Source organism: Dreissena polymorpha, unplaced genomic scaffold (genome assembly GCF_020536995.1).
Source record: "Dreissena polymorpha isolate Duluth1 unplaced genomic scaffold, UMN_Dpol_1.0 chrUn007, whole genome shotgun sequence".
Taxonomy (NCBI): Eukaryota; Metazoa; Mollusca; class Bivalvia; order Myida; family Dreissenidae; genus Dreissena; species Dreissena polymorpha.
Genome location: NW_026273321.1, coordinates 843,701 through 864,459, shown reverse-complemented (window position 1 = coordinate 864,459; position 20,759 = coordinate 843,701). Strand labels below are relative to the sequence as shown.

Genomic DNA, 20,759 nt, shown 5'->3' with positions numbered 1-20,759 from the left:
TTAAGAGACCATCACTTGTAGCCATGTGCGTATCAACACGAGCTTCGACACTTCATTGTATTTTTCGTTTAGAGAAGTGTGTCGAAATCCAGTTAAGGCAGAAAAAGTCGTCCCTGTTTAAGGCTAATCTTGGACAACACTGTACGCATCTGCATTTAAACCCATTTTATACGAGCGATGTTTATATATTTGTGGTGAGTTTTACATAATTCATAACTTCAGCATTCTACAACGACCCTGGTTATCGAGAATCTTGAGTCCTGCTTATAAAATCATGAAGCTAGAAGATAATTATGATCAGACCCAGAAAAAACTAATCACTCTACTATGCCAATCATTACATGTTTATACATTATTAATTCCTATTTTATTATCGGTATTTAATACTTTAATTCCACAAGTATAATTGATCATATTTTACTTTCTACACATACGAGCATCTAACCTTTAATATAGGAAATAAGGGAACTTTCTGATCGTCATCAGATGAGAAATTCTTGGTAACCTGGTCAATGACGACTATATATACAACTAAAACATTAGAAATATAAACATCACAAACATGTAACTATAAAATTATAACATGTTTCATTCAAAATCCAGAAATAAGCTCTGCTGCTAAGATGCACATGTCCTTATATGAAATTTAGCTGCATACACTCAAAAGACATGGTTCATGCATGCACGATAAACAAGCATTCAAATATGCAACACACATTTCTGTTCCACTGATTTTATTCAAAATGACGAACTAATGTTTGCCGACCGGCGGGTTATACACAAAAACGACGATATCATACAGAACTAGTACACATCGATGGTCCCAATTTAAAATGTCGAACCTACAAAAACACAAGTTTTCAGGAGACGTATTTTTGTTAAACATTTCTTGCACAAAGTCAAATAAAGATTATTTTAAACATTTTTAAAAGTGTCGCATGATGAACCATGTTCGTATGGAACTAATTTGACGTTAAGTTAATAAATCTGCTGTAAAATGTATCTTCGTCATTTAGACTTGCATTTATGTGATGTTTCGGCAAATTGGACAGCTTATTGTAAGAGATTTTGTTTCAATAGAATAAATTTGTCCATTTTTTCCGTAAGATATAGCAAAGCAATGCGTGTTTTTCTGTTTTACACGGTGGAACAGAGGTGACAACCGCAATTATTTATTTATAGTGTGGCCTCAACTTAGTAACTTGTGGGAACAATTTTTAAAATAACTTGTGGAAACAACTAAGTACGTTGTCCCCACAACTGTTTAAGTTGAGACCTCAGCTTAGTAACTTGTGGCCACAACTTCATAACTTGCTCCCAAAACTTCAACCTAGTAATTTGTTCATTTAACTTATTAAGTTATTCCTTCAACTAAATAACTTGTGGGAACAACTTATTTATTAAGTTGAGGCCTCAGCTCAGAAACTTGTGGCGACAACTTCATAACTTGTTCCCACAACTTATTAGTTGTTGCCTCAACTTAATAACTTGTGGGACCAACTAACTATGTTGAGGCCACTAATTTAAGTTTAACCAATAAGATCGGGCGTTTCATCTTTACCGTTTTATCACAATTAGTACCCCTTATTTTACTAGATGCTCGGGTTCGAGCACTATCCCTGTTAGCTATGGATCCCCCGTTCGAGCCCTATCTGAGCACTTGCCATGTAAGCCATGGATTTCAGATTTGAGCCCCTATCTGAGAGATCGCCAAGTTAGCGACTTGGTTCAGGGTTTGAACCCTGGTGTGAAAACTAGGCACATAAGCGACGGATTCCGGTTGGGAATCCAGGTCTGATACCCCCCCTTTTTAAACGATGGGTCTTTGGGTTTTAGCCCCAGCATAAGGACTTTCCCTGTAAGCGACTTGGATCCCAGTCTGAGCATTCGCTCCCTACATAACGGATCCTGGTTTGGATGCCCTGCTTGAGCACTCACCCTGTATGCTATGGGCCCCGGGCTCAAATCCCGGTTTAAGTACTTGCCATTTAAGCGAACGGACCCTGATCAAAGTCCTAGTCTTAGCGCCGGACCCGAAAAATGCGGGATTTATAGCTTACAGGGCTAGTGCTCAGACCGGCGCTAGAACCAGAACACCCATAGCTTGCGAGGCTAGCTCTCATTTCGGGACTCGAACGCGGGAAATGTTGCTTACGAAGCTTGTGCTCATTTCGGCAGCCGGTCGCTTAGAAGGCGAGTGCTCAGTATGGTATGTTAGCGACGGCTGTTTGGTTCAAGTCCCTGTGTGAACCTTTAGCTTTCGGTGCGAACGCTCAGACTGAGGGTCGCAACCGGGATCCTTCCCTTACTGGGCAAGTGGTAAGACACAGGCTTGAACCCGGGATCCATAGCTTTCAGGGCTAGTACTCAGACTGGGGCTCGAACCCGGGACCGGTCACTGTTGGTGCAAATTCTCACATCGGAATTCGAGCCGTCGCTTATAGGGTAAATCCTCAAACCGAGGATTGATCTAGAGACCCAAAGCTTTCAGGGCTAGTGCTCGTACTATGATTCGAAACCCGGGGCCGTCGATAACTCCTAATTAGATTTTCAGACCGTCGAAAACTTAGGCATCTTGCACTCGCCTCGTAAACGATGGTTCCCGGGATCGAGCTCCGGTCAGATGAATCGCCCTTTACAAGAAGGGTCCCGGGTTCAAATCCAAAAAACATGGGACTCGAAACCGGGATCCGACGCGTACGTTGCTAGTGCTCAGACCGGGGATGCAACCCTGAACCCAGTCGCAAACAAGGCAAGTGCTCAGACAGGGACTCAATCCCGGGATCCATAGCTTACAGGGATAGTGCTCAAATCGGCGCACAATATTACGCGTATACAGGTACTAAACGTGATAAAACGGTAAAGATGAAACGGCCTATCTGATTGCTTAAACTATGTTGTGGTCGAAGCTTAATAAGTTGTTCCCACAACACATTAAGTTGTGGTTATAACATAGTAACTTGCGGCCAGAAGTTATTAACTTGAAGGAACAACTTACTATGTTGAAACCTCAACTTAATAAGTTGTAGGAACAAGCTATTAGTTGCGGCCACAAGTTACTAAGTTAATACCTCAACATTTTATATTATTTTGATATCTTTTTGCGTTTATCAATGCTATAAAATGTACATCATTTAATTTTTTTATAAGCGAACGTTTACGTTTCGTCAATTTGCCTTAACATACATGGCTATATTGATACTTTAATATATTAATAAGCGCGCAAAATGCCGACGTAACAATTTTTTTCAGCTTCGTTATTTTGACTTCAAGCAATTGCGGTTCGTTATTACATCACGTGACTTTATGGAGCTGTTGCGATTGGTTAACTATTTTGTTGTTTTGGGGGTATATGTGCATTGATTTCACGCTTTGCACAGTATCAAAATCGCGAAATGCCAAAAATGTAGGTTCGTCATTTTAAATTGGGACCATCGACATTCAATTTGGAATTGTTGTTGAAAGGAAAGGTAAATATAATAACCAGACTGTTGTTCGGTTTAGATGCCAATGCGTAGAAAAAGAAGCAATTCATCACACTTATCAGTGTCTTGAATTTATGTTTCAAAAGGTATATTAAAAAAAAAATCATTCACGGTATAGTAATTCGAATCAGTCAGACACGTTTCAAGTACAATTTACAAATAGAGCTGACAATTTTAAAATGGTTGTAATTTAATTTTTAGATGAAACAAATACGTATTAGCGATGGTTATTTATATCCAAATTGTAAGAAATATTGAATTTAACTGTGACTGAAATCCAGAAGATATTATCGTTGTAAGCTTATATTTAAATGAATTACATGTATGCAACATCCTACCAAACTCGTGAACATTTTAACACAATTGGTCTACCACACACTTTTGGGAACAACTCATAAAGTCATACTACTGCGGATTTTATCATTGTATTTAATGTATGAACATGCAGTTCTTAAACAATAATTGATTCCTAGCAATTCCCATTAAGCTCAGCAATTTTGCTGTTTGTTTGTCTTGGATAAATCTCAATACAAACGCCTGTATTGAGCATATCACATTCGAAATTAATGTTCTTTCATCAGCACTCATTTCTTTTATCCATGGTTCAAATAAAGAACAATGCTGCATACAGAAAACTGGCTTTAAATTGGAAACTGTTAAATGGTTAATACCGTTTCACAGACATTGTGTTGAATAAAATAAATTTTTTTAATCAAGCTTTTATCATTAAAACAGAGTTTTCAATTTCATGTCTGTGAAAATATTGTCAAAGACTCTAAGACACCGATTTCCTTGTCGTATAATTAAAATAAAAAACAGCAAAAAATAAAATAATATTACTGTCCACAAACATAACAAAAATAAAACGTTGCTATATATGCTTGTTCGATAACAACGCGGCCACGTTTTCCTCAGTATCTACGGGCTCCTTTTTTCATTCCGGGGATGGAAGGAACCACTTGGTTCTTCCGGTGGTCTCCGCCTCCGCCGTCATAGTTTCCCACCTTGTTCTTGTCTTTGCCGCACAACACACAGAGCGCCGAGATGATAAGCAGCAGCTGAGCATGAGAACAAAATAGTAAGATACCGCAAAAACATGTGGGTTGGGATCTGGAAAAATCGTGCTTAATACATAATCGTAAAATGTTGCCCTTGATAAGTCTGTGCAGTCCGCACAGGCTAAACAGGTACGACACTTTCCGCTTTTCTTGAAGTTTTCGTTTAAAAGAAGTCGCTTGGAGGGGACAATTCAGTCTAGGCGGAAAGTGTCGTCCCTGATAAGCTTGTGTGGACTACACAGGCTAATCATAACCGACACTTAACGCACATGCATGGAGCCCAATTTTCACATAGGAAGACTGATTGTTATTTAATAGTGATGTAGTTTTTTAATAATTCTAACCTTCAAACATAAATTGATCTGTAAAGTTAACCCGATAAATCATTAATGGAAATAGTTGTGTTGTGGTTAAGCTATCACTTAAACAAAACGATAAATGTAAAGTTAAGAGCGCGCGCTTCTGTATAAGATATATTTGTATATACTTATTGAATATTTGTTTCAACAGTTGACAATGTACACGGTGTTTGCATTTCTTTGTTTTATTCAGCCTCACACTCTTAACAGAAGAATCGCACCAAGCTCTTCCGATAATACATGCATGCATGCAACTCTTACAAGATCCAATTCCACCCTGCCCAACCACCGCATATAAGATACTGACCTGTTAAGCCCTATTCCACCCGCCCAACAAACGCTTATAAGATACTGATCCGTAAAGCCCTATTAAACCCTGTCCAGCCACTGCATATAAGCTACAAACCCGTAAAGTCCTATTCCACCGCATATAAGCTACTGACCCGTAAAGCCCTATTCCACCGAATATAAGCCAATGACCCGTAAAGCCCTATTCCACCCTGCCCAACCACCGCATATAAGCTACTGATCTGTGAAGCCCTATTTCACCGCATATAAGCTACTGACCTGTAAAGCCCTGTTCCACCCCTATCCAACCACCGCATATAAGCTACTGACCTGTAAAGCCTTATTCCACCCTATCCAAACACCGCATAAAAGATACTGACCTGTAAAGCCATATTCCACCCTGCCCAACCACCGCAAAAAAGATACTGACCTGTAAAGCCATATTCCACCGTTCCATCCAGGACACATGCCGCATACGAGATACTGACCTGTAAAGCCATATTCCACCCTATCCAAACACCGCATATAAGATACTGACCTGTAAAGTCATATTCCACCGTTCCATCCAGGACACACGCAGCATACGAGATACTGACCCGTAAAGCTTATATTCCACCATTACACACGTCGCAAATGAGATACTGACCTGTAAAGCCCCTATTCCGCCCAGCACACCTAACGCATACACCAACTTTCCAAGGGACCCTTTCCAAAGCTTGTCAAAGCAACCCTGGAAAATACAGCAACAGTTGGTTTGTGAGATGTTCGATTAAAGGTGTGCTGGCACAACCTGATATTGTCATTAAAATGGAAGGTAACCTTTAACATGAATGTAGAATAGATATACCTTCACCATGTGCGGTAGTTCATTCGATAACAGAAAAAACTGTACACATGCCCCAAAACAATTGGTAAGTTTCAATGTGTGTACACACATAATGTTTGATGAGATTAATTCGAATGTTTCGTTTTTTGTGCATAAGTTTGTTTTATGATTAAATTCAGACAATAACGACATGTACACATATGAATGTGTGAAATGGTCCAATAGTTGGGGAACGTTCTGAATTCAGTTTATCAATTATATTAATTATTTTTTGCAGAAAAAAATAACTGCCTAGTCTGTCTTTTATGTATTCAAAAGTGAAAAAGCGACTATCAAAAAGAAGAGGTCAAACAACGTTTGCGTGGTTATCGTTTTTTGGTTACGACGCACATGATTGATGTGCGTCACACTTTTGAAAGTTCTGATACTCGCCCACCAAATAAACACTAGCATAGCAGTGTTTACGATATTTACACTGGGCGTTACGTGACGTCAGATAGTGTCGCAGAGGTTATAGTAAATTTGGGGAATCAGCAGTCTTCTTTTTGAAAGGTCTTCTTTGTGACGACAACACTGATGTTGGTTATACAAGGCTACGTAGTGTACTTACAACGTTCATGTAGTTATTGAGGTCTGTCGGTGATGTAGCACAGCCAGTTTCGCTAGACGACGACGGAAGAGTTATACAGCAAGTGAAAGGCGTTTCCACGCTAAGCTGACCGCTAGTTATTTTCTCCTGTTTGTTCCATTTAGTTGCAGTATGAAAGTCTTTGTAGTTGTCGATGCCGCAGCACTTTCCCTTAAGGGAAATATTTGAAGTTAAAGGTGGATAAAAATTTGCATAACGGAAGTTTTAATGCTAAAATATTCTTTTTTAATATTCGTTTGGAACTTGTTCCCCGACGAATGACCCTTTATATAAGCTTACAGCGGAAACTGTTATTATTATTTTAAGCGATTTTTTTATATATATTGCTTTCCTCTTTTCTAATGTTTTTTCAGCAAAATTATGTTTGCTACTGTTAATCAACAATAAAAAAAGGAAGTTTACTTAAAATATGTATCACATATTCATTAAAACTGATAAGCTTACAGTATGTTTTTATCATTTCTCACTTATATATTTTACTTATATTGCCTTTTAACTCTCAATTAAAAATCTCAGATAAAAGTTGTTTATTTAGTATTACGAACGTCAATGCATTATTGTGTGTATCTTCCGGAAGACTATTAAAACACGTTAATTTACAAATTGACTCCTACTTACCTGAATGTTAATAATATTCATGGCGAGGGACGTGATGTCACTTCCGCTGAGACCCGCATAGCTCCTTGTGATTTCGGACTTCAGTGTGCTCTTTATCGTGCCTTGGAGCTGATAATTATGTTGGGTTTCAATAAAAAGTATCGGTGTAAATATGTATGTACATACAGAGAAAACTTATCAGTAGCTTTTCGAATTTACTTGATAATGATCCAAATACACACATTCTTTAGGCATACATAACGCGTTTTTAGTTTTTGTCATCAATTTTCTTTATGCGACTACTTCTTACACCTCATACGTTTAAATTAATTATTTATGTAAAGGTTCTCTACGCAACAAAGGAAGTCGAGTTTGCATGAAAACTTACAGTTTTAGTTCCGTACAGAAGGATCACACACACGACCTCGACTATCAGAATCACAAGGCAGATCAACAGGTACTGTAATGAACAAAATAATGCATAATTTACAGAACTTCGTCTACCGGTAGGTGGGGAAAGTGCTGACAGCTCAATACTTTAAAAAAAATGCCATGGGTAATATCCTGCAGTTCACCGCAAACGACTGGCCGATCCATAAATGTGTCGTCCCAGATAAGCATAATTATGAAGTCCCCACAGGCTTATCAGTGATGGGGCTTACCGCCTAAACCGAACTGCTGCTAAGGAAGGGCTTCCTTTTGACAATTAGTACCATAACAGCGGAAAGTGTCGTCCCTGATAAGCTTGTGCGGCGGACACTTAAAGGGGCATTTTCACAGATTTTAGCATGTATTGAAGTTTGTAATAAAATGCTTTATATTGGTAAATTTAAACATTGGACCTAAAAATCTACATTAAACAAACAAGGATACAATTAAAAAAAGAAAAAAGTAACCCTCCACTGGGCTCGAACCACTGAACCCTGAGGTCCTGGAGTTAAAAGTCTTCCGCTTAGACCAATCGGTCATCCGTGCTCATGTCATGAAGAAATGGTTTTTTTTTTACTTTATATAAGCAATCCTCGTAGTTTCACAAAATATAACGACAACAACAGAACTTTCAAAAGTATTCAATCGTTTCGCGTTGCAATGCTTTATAATTTTCAGGTTTTCAAAACGTCAAAAGATGCATATAATGGATATTTTAGGGCATGGTAAATATTCAGTATTACTATTTCCTCACAAATATCATAACTAAAACGAAAATTTGCAAATCTGAAACAACTTTTTTTAATATTTGCATTTTACCAAAACGTGAAAAGGCCCCTTAAACTCACATAAATTAAGTCAAATTTTCCTCAGAGCGAGGCCCATGTACTAGGAAACGGTTAACCCTTTGCATGCTCGGAAATTTGTTGTCTGCAAAAATGTCGTTTGCTGAATTTCTAAAATTAGCATTTTCTTTGATTTTTTTCAAAGAATACTATCAGAACAGCAAACAGTTTGGATCCAGATGAGACGCCACGTTTTGTGGCGTCTCATCTGGATCCAAACTGTTTGCAAAGGCCTTCAAAATTCGGTTCCAGCACTGGAAGAGTTAAATGCCACACTCACGATCGTAACGATACACTTGATCTTGCAGCAGGCACCGATGCAGCCGAGAAGGGCGATGATGAGAAGGAAGAGCCCAATGAAGATCAGGATCATGGAGACGCTCAACAGAAGTTTGTCCATGTCAAGGTCGATGCCGCTGTTGTCACCGGTCAGGTCCGTGATGAGCTTCTCCAGAGAATTCTCGGCCGACTGAGTGTACTGTTCCGTGTACTTCTTGCCGAACCGCAGGAACATTCCGCCCCCGAAGAAGATGATACCTAGGATCTAGAGATACTGTTAGTATTAAAATGGGTTTTATATTTTATCTATATCGTATTTATAATACTAGGCGATCGTACATATATTTGTTCCTTTTAATTTTTCATATTTCCATTTATTGAATGTTTCGCAAAACATTATTATGGCAAGAAGAAATACTAACCCAGAAGAAAATCTAACTTAGCAACTGGATGAAAGCGGGCTATGCTACACGTGAAACATGCTTTTCTATAAAATGTCGTGAAGAAAAATTCGAACACAATTAAACAACTAGATCTGCCTTAGATTTCGCGTGTAGCACAAAAACACATAATATAGTTTTAGAAAATAAATAAGTTTGTAGTCACTTTCATATAAAAACACAACAACAGGACAGGTATATTATAAATAAATTAGAATCTAATTGTGATCTATTTTAATTATCAATATCAAACATACCAATATAGTTTAAATCTGATTAAGATTAAATAAATGTGCATATTTTATACTAATACTTATTTTTTTTTATCTACTAACTTTAATTACCGATGTTAAAATGTATTCTTTCCAGTCAGACTCGTAGAAGTGTACAAAATCATGAAATAAATGCCTAAATTCATCAGAAATAACCGCTCATGAGTTTAAGTATTAACATAAAAAATCGTCGGTAATTATCGAATTTACTCACCACGAAAAATATGTTCACAGTCACCAAAAACACTCTACCGCACTTTGAAATTCCCATTTTGTTGTTTTTAAAATAATTGTCGAAATATCTGTCAAAAATCACACTCTGCTCTGTACGACGTTTGAAGACGTGGTAAAATTAGATCTTCAATTGTAATTAGGCCAGACGAACTACAGGTTCCGAGACACTAGTTCTATTGACGCGGAAAATACAAATTATTCGTCTAAAATGTAACATTCAATTATTATTTAATCACTTCACAGCAATGGAAACAATATTAAATTCTAAATTAAATTTGTTGCATTAATTTTTATTTCGTGGTCTTTAGTCAGTTCACATGGCTTTAAAAAGTCTCAATTCTCAAATAGTTCGTCCACAATCTACTACATTAGCCTCTTCTGATTTTATTGTGGAAAGCAGTTAGTACTTCTAAGTATTTAACAGATTTGTTTCACAAGATGACTTTATATAAAATTAACCGTGTTTATTTTTTATAGAGAGGGGAAATATTTATAAAAAATCTTCAGGCTTGCATCGCTTTTTGTTATGAGCTAAAATACTCGTTATAATGTGTTCGTTACTTTTGTGCACCCCTCTTGATATACGACTATCAAGGTCTGACTCACGGAGACACTTTTAAATATGAACATGTATACTCTCGTTTCAAATCGGTTTTGTCTGGCAATCGCAGTATCGCACTTACAAAAGTCGTTTAATAAATTAGTCCATGTTACTTGTGATTTAACTACACTTGACATCATAGTTTAAAGGACATTTATTCAATTCAATAATAATTATAATATGTCAAAGGTTTAACGTGTTCTTTAAGTAAACTATAATATTTATTTTGATGCATACTTATTTCATGAATTAATGTATGGATTTTATTATTTAAAACAATGGTTTAAAACTGATATTGTCGATAGAGTTATAAATAACGGAACACGTACTGTTTTACAGTGTGAAAAGAACGCACGTTTATAAGACTTTTTAATGGATGCATGTTTATTACAGAAATGTGCAACACATTTTCATAGACGCATAACTAATAAAATATTAAGCTGGCCTTAGAAGATTTCAAATTATATTGCTAAATGAAGTTTTGGATATATCGTTACCTTTATTTTAGATTTATCAAAATGAATGAAGAGCAATCGACCATGCTATTTTACAATGTATCAAGTATCAAATTCAATGTCAAAACACTAATAAACAGCACTCGTCGTTTGGAATGAACGCACGATTTTGACAAGCGCCTATTGTTCTTCCGGGGGTCTATTATTGACAGAACAAACACAGCCAATGGTTTGTGGAATATCTTGAGAGACCCGGAAGACCTTTACACTCATGTGACGGTATCGTTTTATATTGATAAACTTTAAAAGAACTTCGTGTCATTATTACATTGTTACGAATCCTTTGAGCTAGTAAGTTTTACTATTGCATAAGACCTTTACTAAACAAAAAACGGCGACTTACAACGCATTTTCATTCTTATAGTTCAAACGAAACGAACAAACACTTGAAATCCTACATGATAATGTCTTTATATTTTTTTAATCAAGGGTTATGTTCCTTTTAAATTGGTCATTCATGCGCGTGAATTAGTCAAATGGCACGTGTCTATTATTTACAGCTAGGTGTATGTTCAGCTGCATATGATACAACATCAGTAAGATACATTCTTGGATATTGACAACTGGCTTATAACCATCAGCTGAACTATAATTTAAGAAGGTCTTATTCCTAAACGTCTACGCGCCAATAACCTTTGATAAAATCTTAACACACGTCAGAAATGTAAGTGTATACAACACCAATTGGTATTAATAATAGAACCTGTAATTACTAACCTTCTTCTTATTTGTGGACAATGGAAACGATACGACAGATATGTATGATTTTCGAAATTAGGTGTATGGGTGATTCAAATTTTATAATAGCTACCTGAGACAATCTTCACACAGAATCAGCAATAAAAGAAATTATGATAAATTATTTGTCATTAAATGACTCGAGCACATGAGTTTTTTGGAAGTCTGATTTAAATTCATTAAAAATGTTATTGAAATTCCACAACCAAATATGCACTTATGTTGGATTGAACTATCAGGCAATACAAACAAATGTTTATCATTATTATGTCCATGATATGGCCCTCTCAATCTCACAGTTTAAACCTTTAACATATTCATGTATGCTTTACCGCCGCAGCTCGTTGTAAAAGAACACCCTATTTTACGAAGTTATATCTTTCATTGTTCTAAAGGCTGCATAACCCAAACACAGATGATTGAAATTAAATATATGATCTGATATAACTGCCCATTATGATTATATTTGCATTATACCCCCATCTCTGTTCTTAATGTATCGATCGCTATTACACCAAAAGGCAACCGAAAACCGCGGTTTAGATTTCCGATGTAACCGCACAGCTGTATTGGGATTGGTCATACCGATATTTTATAATTCCCCTCAGACTAATGTCGGGTAGTTGACAGTACTAAATTCGGGTAAAGGTCACAATATACTAAATAGTTTCCCTATATAATTCAATGTTAAAGCGACATCTTTAAGCGAAAAATAACATTTTGCACATAGAGACCCCCATAACCATACCTATTCTTAAAGGCCATCTAAGCGGAATCGATTTATGCAATAAAAAAGATAGGTCATGTACAATGCAAGAAAGAACTTGACACAAATCAAAATCGACTGTTTTTGCAACTTTTTTTCGGCCGTTTCTTAGTGGAATGTAACCTTTTTCAGTGCAATGGTTTACTATAGTCTTCAAGTTTACCATATTTCAGGGATTCAGTAGTGAACACATATTCATGCCCTACCAATATCTCCGAAAGATAACATCCGAATAATAGTAAAGTTAAACCAAGCTAACCCAGGAAGTTTGTGTGAATTATATTAACTGTACGCCGGTATATGATTATCGAATACTGCTGAGAATGGCGAAACATCTACATTAAGAAACAACCCTGATTATAGAGCATGTGCATGACATATATTGTGCCTTTTCAAAAAATGAATATTGTTAAAGTAAATGATCAAACAACTGACCAAAGTCTGATACCTTTGTCCTAGTTTAATCATTACAGCGGCAATTATGAATTTAAACAATAAACTTCTTTAAAAAAGATATACGGCGTTGGTTGTGGTCGATGTTTAAGAACGATACAAAGTTAAATCTATGAGATCAAAAATAGCGAACGCCTTTTTTTCTGCGCAGTTCTTATCTCCATCACAAGCAAATTAATTACGGGGTGTTCCGCCAGATTTTGTTACTTATTTTGCTTTATTAGATATAATTACTCAGATATATATATCTACAGAATATAAAAACACAAGAACCATGAAAATTAATGAGTGCATATAGGTCAGCCCGCAACACTCGAATCTTATTTGATTCTATTATTAACAGTATCGTGAATTATCGTGCTCATGCTTAATAAATTTATCTTAACATATAAATATTTCTGACTTATTTAATCAAAATTGATCCTTATCATGCAATTTTTGAAAAAACTATAACAATCTATGATTGACATACCATTATAATATCGCCGAATATCTATTTAGTATTTTTCCGATCAAAGTTAACTTCAAGTGCACATAGTTTACGCGATGGCGTTTATATAAAGATTTCTGTAACTGACCGCAAACAGACCTTGATACATTGCGGATTGGAATGCAATGCATTAAAGTGAGGTAACAATTCCGCTGCTGACGTGACGGCTTGTTTAAAGCTTTAAACATTTACGTGTTTAACGGTCAAATTTGAAAAAAAAAAAATTTTCTTCAAAGCGTATTTCAGGTTACTGAACAACAATTCTTATATAATCTAAAAATGTTGAGTGCACAGAATGCAATATCGTAGTAATGAACAAATATGAGAACACAGCCTTAAAGCTGTGGCGCTGACATTCTTCTAAATATAAAGGGGCACACACTTTGTATTGTTGTCGAGGATTAAGTGTAAAACTGCTCTATCTCTCACACTTTATTATTATAGATAGAGCTACAATTGTTTTATGCTGAATACGCAATAACAACGTTGCTAAACGAACTGTAGTATCCCTTACCGTACACTTCTCAAAAGTGGAAAGTGGATGTAATAACATATTAATGTTAGTAGTAAACAGTAGAAAACGTTCAATCTACAAACAGATTTCACATTAACATTAATAACATATTAATGTTAATGTGAAATCTGTTTGTAGATTGAACGTTTTCTACTGCGAAAAGTTTCAGGCCTACCGGCGGAAAATTTTATATTCAAATTGATTGGTCGTTTACAAAGGTCAGGCTAAGGTGAAAAGCTGGCTTATACAGCTTCGCCGAAAAAAAACCCATAGCAAAACACGCGCTTGTGATTATGTAACGTGCGTGTTCAAAAAAGTTTGTTCATTATCGCTATAAACTTTATAAGTATCGGAAGAATTAAGCTGATTTGTTTGACAATTTGATCTTTAGGTTATTTGATCCAAGCTTTAAATCACGAAATAACAAAAGGTTTTTAGTCCAATGAATATACATCCGATCCAAAGATGTCTTTGTTATTATAACAGAGATAAAGCAAGTAAATATTGCTCTACGTCACAAGGAGCACATCTCTTTTGTCTTTGATTCAACGAATAAGCACAGATTTGTTAGATTGCCAAGTAAGTATTAAAAGGCGACACGTAATTTTATATAGATGTCACTAAAATATTAACATTTTAACCGCTTCATGTTGCACCTTTTTTCAGGGAATTCAAAGAAAACGGAAATAAATCAGTTTAAGCAGAGGTTGTTTTTATTTCATAAAAGTTAGTTTTTAGTTGGAGGAGCATTTGGGACAGAACGAGATTTGTTTTAAGATGGGATTTTTTAGAAGCCTCGGTCGCACGTACATAGCCGTGATCAACCTCATCTTCCTGGTGAGACATATATTAAATAACACGCGTCATGCCAAAATGGGTCATATGTCAATTTCAGCCAGTATAGGTCAAGACCAGCCTGCACATTTGCACAGACTGGTCAGATGCTACTCTGCCCGCTGACTTAGAAGCTCTATGGTTTAAGACAAATTTTCGCATGACGCTGCTCAACTATTAATAAAACATGTTTGTTACTTAACCTACAATGAATAAAGTATTATATAAATGATGATTACATAATTCGGAGTAAATATCCCTATATGCTTAAGAAGGTTTCGTTGCGTAATTTGTTGTGTTAAATTATGTACAGATATAAGTAGATCGGAATGTAAAAATAACCTCTTGAAATTTAGTTAAATAATGTTTTTAAGAATTTATCTTTAAAGATTTGAATACAGTTATATTATACTCGAGGTTTCCCATGTGGTTCACTGATTGTGTTTTGGTAAGGGGAGTTGAGTTTTTATTTAAGTTTTTTTTATTGATAACAAGCTGGATTTTGAATCAACTTCCATCATATAGAAGCAAGCATCATCTAGTTGTTCTTTTATTCAATTGGTAACGTATGCTTGAACAGTTCAACTTTGTCAAACTGTTAGCTAATAGTTTTAAGTTAAATCATAGTTTTATTTTAATAGAAGTGATGAATGTTTAATATGTTTAAAGCGCACACTGCTCGAACTAAGACTGGTCGTTCTATGCGAGTATAGCTCCAATCATTTTAGTGATGTCTTCTTGAAATTCACATTAGCATGAAATTATTAAAAGCCACCAATAATTATAGTTTACATATTTAAACAATTCTATAATCTTTTCTTAAGACTATGAGTCTGGCTTTACAATAACCTCCTTCACAATGATTTGTTTATCCACGAACATAATATGCTTGCCAAATGTATTGACTATTTAAAGGGATCTTTTCACGGTTTAGTTAATTGACAAAATTAAAAAAGTTGTTTCAGATTCGCAAATTTTCGGTTTAGTTATGATATTTGTGAGGAAACAGTATTACTGAACATTTGCCATTGTCTAATATAGCCATTATAGGCATCTTTTGACAGTTTAAAAATCTAAAAATTATAAAGCTTTGCAACGCGAAACGATTGAATAATTTGGAGAGTTCTGTTGTTGTCGTTTAAATTTGTGTAACTACGAAGATTGCTTATATAACGTATAAAATACGCATGTCATGTATGCTCGGCAGGATAGCTCAGTTGACTAATGCTTTTTTACTTCAGGATTCCGGGGGTCACTGGCTCGAGCCCTGCTGCGGGCAACTTTTTTCCCCTTTTTTTTAAATTTAATTTTTGATTTTTTACTGGAGATTTTAAAATTTAATGTTTACATTTATCAATATAAAGCATTTAATGACAAACTTCAAACATGCCAAAATCTGCGAAAAGGCCCCTTTAATGCTTTGTGATTTCTTACCACTTTTCATTTATGAGCCGCGTTCTGAGAAAACTGGGCTTAATGCATGTGCGTAAAGAGTCATCCCAGATTAGCCTGTGTAGTCCGCACAGGCTAATCAGGGACGACACTTTCCGCTTTTATGGTATTTTTAGTTTCAATGAAGTCCATCCTTACCAAAAATCAATTTTAGGCGGAAAGTGTCGTCCTTGTTTAGCCTTTGCGGACTGCACAGGCTAATCTGGGATGACACTTTACGCAAATGCATTAAACCCAGTTTTCTCAGAACAAGGCTCATATATACCACAGATACTCAGCCTGGGCCTGTTGATAGTTGGTATCGTCATGCGAGTTGGAGATAAGGTCACGCAGAAATTGATGGACAAGGGCACCACAAAATTGGAGGTCGGTTTTCAAACCTTTTTGAAATACAATGAATTTAAAACATCAGTTGGTTCAACGTTGCCTTAATAAATTGAAATGACGGACTCTGAACATCAATATGTAAGCTTGTCTAAAAGATGTTCCTTCCTCTGAAACCAGTTTGACTGCCATATTTTGTAAACTAATTGATTTACTACCCATTTTAATACAATGCATCATAACTCCAACGTTTACAGTGTGTTAAACATATATAAGACATCAATAACGTGCATTATCATTCAAGCAAGCTCTCATCTCCTCCAACCTACTTGCTGGCGCTAATATTGACATCGACATGAACGAGTTTCTGAAGTCCGCAGCGATTGGCGTCATTGTGGCCGGGGCTATCCTGATGGTCATATCGATAGTGGGTCTTGTCAGCGCGCTGTCTAAGAGCGCCTGCTTGTTGAAGTTGGTGAGTAATTTTATTCATGGAAACTTGATAAGTCGCTGCATTTAAGATTCTAAGTAATTTAGTCTTGCAAGTCGATTTATTCTTAACTTAGTTTCTACACGTAACATATGCTTGCAAACGTGGCACATACCACATTTGTAAGTCGGTGCCTTCAATAGTGTAAGTACCATTAATTGTATTACTCAATACACTGAAGATTGTAAGTATATGTTTAACGGTCAATCAGCATATGCTAGTTTCTGCTCTTAACATGATAATGTTTCAAATCCTTCAACAATTGTTATGTCTACACTATAGCATACGAAAACTAAACAAGCATGAACATTCAGATATTCAATAGTCGTTTTTAAACTTATCATTTTCAATTTAGTCTCAACAGTTGGATTATACCAGTCATTGTTAAAGACGACACCAGTGGGATATTTGTTCCATTAATTTTGTTCAACTGGGTACCGAACAGAAGGTAGTTTGAAGCGGGTCGGGTAGAGTTTCCAACATAAAGCGTGTTATTGTAAATATTCGAATACACACACATATTATCCGTATTATATAGTTTGATAAGTCTCATCATATTTTGGTTTCAGTATATCTTTATCTGCATCGTGCTTCTGATTGGCGAGATCATCATTGTGATCTTACTATACGCCACATCCGCGGTGAGTATCTGATTGGCGAGATTATCATTGTGATCCTACTATAAACCACAACCGCGGTGAGTATCTGATTGGCGAGATTATCATTGTGATCCTACGATTAGCCACAACCGCGGTGAGTATCTGATTGGCGAGATCATCATTGTGATCCTACTATACGCCACAACCGCGGTGAGTATCTGATTGGCGAGATCATCATTGTGATCCTACTATACGCCACAGCCGCTGTGAGTTACAGCAATCAATAGACGAAGGCTTGAACTTGAATCTGGAAAACTCATATATCAATCAAGCTGACCAATATCAAGTCTTTAATTTTTCAAATAAAAGCATCTGATCGATTAAGTCTGACAAAATTATAAATAAAAATACCATTACAATTTTGAGTCTTAAGTATCGGTATTTGTTCTCCTACTACTACTATGATCGTGTTACAAACAACTCATAATGCAAACATTGCAACGAAGCATTGTATTGCACCTATTGTAGATATGAATTCATTTAAGATCCACAAGCAACTGAAAAAAGAGTTAAAAGATGGTATCACAAACAAGTACAGCGGCTTTTCTGGAAGTGATGTCACGACCGTCATTTGGAATGTCGTCATGATTCAGGTATGCTTCTCGATGTTTCCAAGTATTCCAAACATACTTGAACATCTTTAGGAGGAAATATATGTATAGATTTCAAAAGTGAGCTGTAATATGGTATGAATAGTTTTACTCTCGATGCGAGTAAAACGGCTAAAATATATTCCGTCATCTATTTTGATTCGAAATTGTGTGATTCATGTTAACTAAATATACATGTATACTCGAACTAAAAAAAAGCCACACAATAATCGCGTCAATTAATCAAGACGAACATGCATTCCAACTTAAAAGATATTTGAAACAATACCATTCCTTATGAAAATTTTGTTTCCAAAACAAGGGCCAATGCTGCGGGGTAGACGACTACACAGATTTCAAGAATGGCATGGCGTGGGACATGACCGAGAAATCTGGAGGTGTTCCTAAGACATTGAAAACACCGGTGGCCTGTTGTGTCAACCTGCCGGCTTCTGATAACCTGGCCTGTGCAGAAACCCTCAGCCAATCCACCAACAACTATGACAATGTATGTAGGACTCATTTGATTATTGGAATAAACTGATTTGTGTTTTGTTTTAATAAGTTACTTACACACGTTAAAACTTCACAAAGGCAGTACATTTCAATGTAAAAAAGTGTGAATATCGGAAAAACTTGTTTTGTATACGTATAATCGTCGATGTCTTAAATTTATCACTATGATACAAAGATAATTAGGAAATAAAAAACGTAACAAGAAAAAAGAAATATGAATCATTATTGGAAAACAATTGGAATTGACTAACTCAGGTATTTTGTGCAGGGTCTTTAAAATCATACGAAAGAGACTCCAAGCGAACCATAACTAACAAAGAGACATAACTACTTAAACTTGGACGGAGCGATTCTTAACACTATATCATTATATTTTTTCATTATACCCAGGGTTGTTACGACACCTACTGGAACTGGACGATTGGTAACAAGGCGTATGTTGCTGGGGTGCTCTCTGGGGTCGGCATATTCCAGGTGAGAGTACACTATTATAACGGTTACCACGGCTGTGGTTAATCATAATTTTGAAACTCTGTAAAACCTTGCATGTTTTTACCAAAATTAAGAATGTCGAACCTCCGCAAGGAACTGTAATAATGCTTTATTTTCTACCAAAACAAAACTTAACAAAGAAAAACAACAACAATGTAATTACAATGGAAATTTAGTGCTGATTAATATATTAAATTGTTAATGACGTTAACGGTTTCAAGAGCAAAACACATTTAATATATGATATAAAACGTCGTAAATCCATGTTGTTTTTAAATATTCACACAACTTGAAAATTGAACATTTTTATTTTAGCTACTTCTGATAGCTTCTGGATTTGGAGTCCTCACAATGAGAGATGAGTCCAAAGTCAACCACTCAGATAGAAGACGTGGCCAGTGGCGATAGCAGGCGTGACTAGTGGTGATAGAAGGCGTGACTAGTGGTGATTACTCATTTGCTTGTAAAAGAAAGAAGAAACGCAGCTCTTGTTTTGAGGGACTTTTTCTTGTTACAATTATTAACAAGCATATATATTGTTTGTTCAATTCATATTTTTATATTAATTAACATGCACTATCATTACACATGTTTTATCGCTCTTTATCATATATATATATATAATTTCACTTTTAAGCCAAACCCCGGAATACAAGGAATATTATGCTGTAATATAATGTTACAAACAATGTTCATTTTCTAACTCTAAGTGCCCAGCCTCAAACAATCTTAATTATTAACACTTAGTTGTCAACGATTGTCTTTTAAAACAATAACATGGTATGAATGAATTTAACAAATCGTTGTATGTGTTTGAGAAAGTAAAAACAAAGCAAACAACACTCAATAGAAAATCACTCATTGTATAGCCAACAGGAGCAATGCCTACATGTAATAAAGAATTGATTTGCATGAAAATACAACACTAATAACAAGCAACACCAGAAACCAAAACGAATCTATAAAACCGATGTTCAGTATATATAAAACTATAATCCTTTTGGAAATGGATTGTGTGGATTGTAATGACCATCAGAGCTGTCTTGATTATGTGATGTTTTATGATTGACTAATGAACAATGTTATAAGTGAAATATGATCTTTGATTTATTATGCTCCTCATTAAATATGTTCTCCAACGCGGCATTGTGTACTCTAGCGTACAGGAAAATTAGCATTGCGGGGAAACACAACATTTTAACAACTCTTCATGATGATACAAACTGGTCGTTGCATTACATGATACTTTACCTACAAATAAGATATATAGAAAGCAAAGTATTAATACCATTTTCCATTGTTCAATTCATATCTTTATTTTTAAAAAATCTTTCCAATTAAGATCTACCAAAAGCGACATAGATATATTAAAGGAATAACGATCAAGTATCTTAACTTGTTAGATTCGCCAATACAGTTATACTTGCTTTACAGTAAAGTAAATACAAATATAATAGCATGCTACTTCGTACAGTATTTTAATTCTTGTACATCCTGTATATACGAAATAGGCTTTTTTTTGTATTGAATTTATCAGTGAGATCAAACACCAAAGCCATAATAT

The 20,759-nt window shown here is 35.7% G+C and overlaps 2 protein-coding genes across 2 annotated transcripts; one reads left to right on the top strand and one right to left on the bottom strand.

Annotated features, from left to right (window-relative positions):
• Positions 1-3,790: 3,790 nt before the first annotated feature.
• Positions 3,791-9,859, bottom strand: LOC127863403 (tetraspanin-3-like). The gene is made up of 7 exons (XM_052402924.1): positions 9,742-9,859; positions 8,817-9,080; positions 7,651-7,722; positions 7,284-7,391; positions 6,627-6,815; positions 5,837-5,920; positions 3,791-4,543 (listed from the first exon to the last, which is right to left on the bottom strand). Exons 1-7 carry the CDS (start codon positions 9,796-9,798, stop codon positions 4,397-4,399), a joined length of 921 nt encoding a protein of 306 aa, XP_052258884.1. The 5' UTR covers positions 9,799-9,859; the 3' UTR covers positions 3,791-4,396.
• A 4,645-nt stretch (positions 9,860-14,504) lies between these two features.
• On the top strand, positions 14,505-20,536 carry LOC127863406 (tetraspanin-1-like). The gene is made up of 8 exons (XM_052402928.1): positions 14,505-14,675; positions 16,395-16,490; positions 16,753-16,923; positions 17,508-17,579; positions 18,083-18,190; positions 18,510-18,695; positions 19,094-19,177; positions 19,511-20,536. Exons 1-8 carry the CDS (start codon positions 14,616-14,618, stop codon positions 19,601-19,603), a joined length of 870 nt encoding a protein of 289 aa, XP_052258888.1. The 5' UTR covers positions 14,505-14,615; the 3' UTR covers positions 19,604-20,536.
• The last annotated feature ends 223 nt before the right edge of the window (positions 20,537-20,759 follow it).

What these genes read in the sequence shown, in the direction of transcription:
- LOC127863403 (XM_052402924.1), bottom strand. Translation starts at nt 9,798, where the DNA reads ATGGGAATTTCAAAGTGCGGTAGAGTGTTTTTGGTGACTGTGAACATA. An exon ending in TCAAGTGTATCGTTACGATC is followed by an intron (nt 7,723 to 8,816) that starts GTGAGTGTGGCA and finishes TGTTCATTACAG; the next exon opens with TACCTGTTGATCTGCCTTGT. An exon ending in TTCTGTACGGAACTAAAACT is followed by an intron (nt 7,392 to 7,650) that starts GTAAGTTTTCAT and finishes CATAATTATCAG; the next exon opens with CTCCAAGGCACGATAAAGAG.
- LOC127863406 (XM_052402928.1), top strand. Translation starts at nt 14,616, where the DNA reads ATGGGATTTTTTAGAAGCCTCGGTCGCACGTACATAGCCGTGATCAAC. An exon ending in AGGGCACCACAAAATTGGAG is followed by an intron (nt 16,491 to 16,752) that starts GTCGGTTTTCAA and finishes TTATCATTCAAG; the next exon opens with CAAGCTCTCATCTCCTCCAA. An exon ending in CCACCAACAACTATGACAAT is followed by an intron (nt 18,696 to 19,093) that starts GTATGTAGGACT and finishes CATTATACCCAG; the next exon opens with GGTTGTTACGACACCTACTG.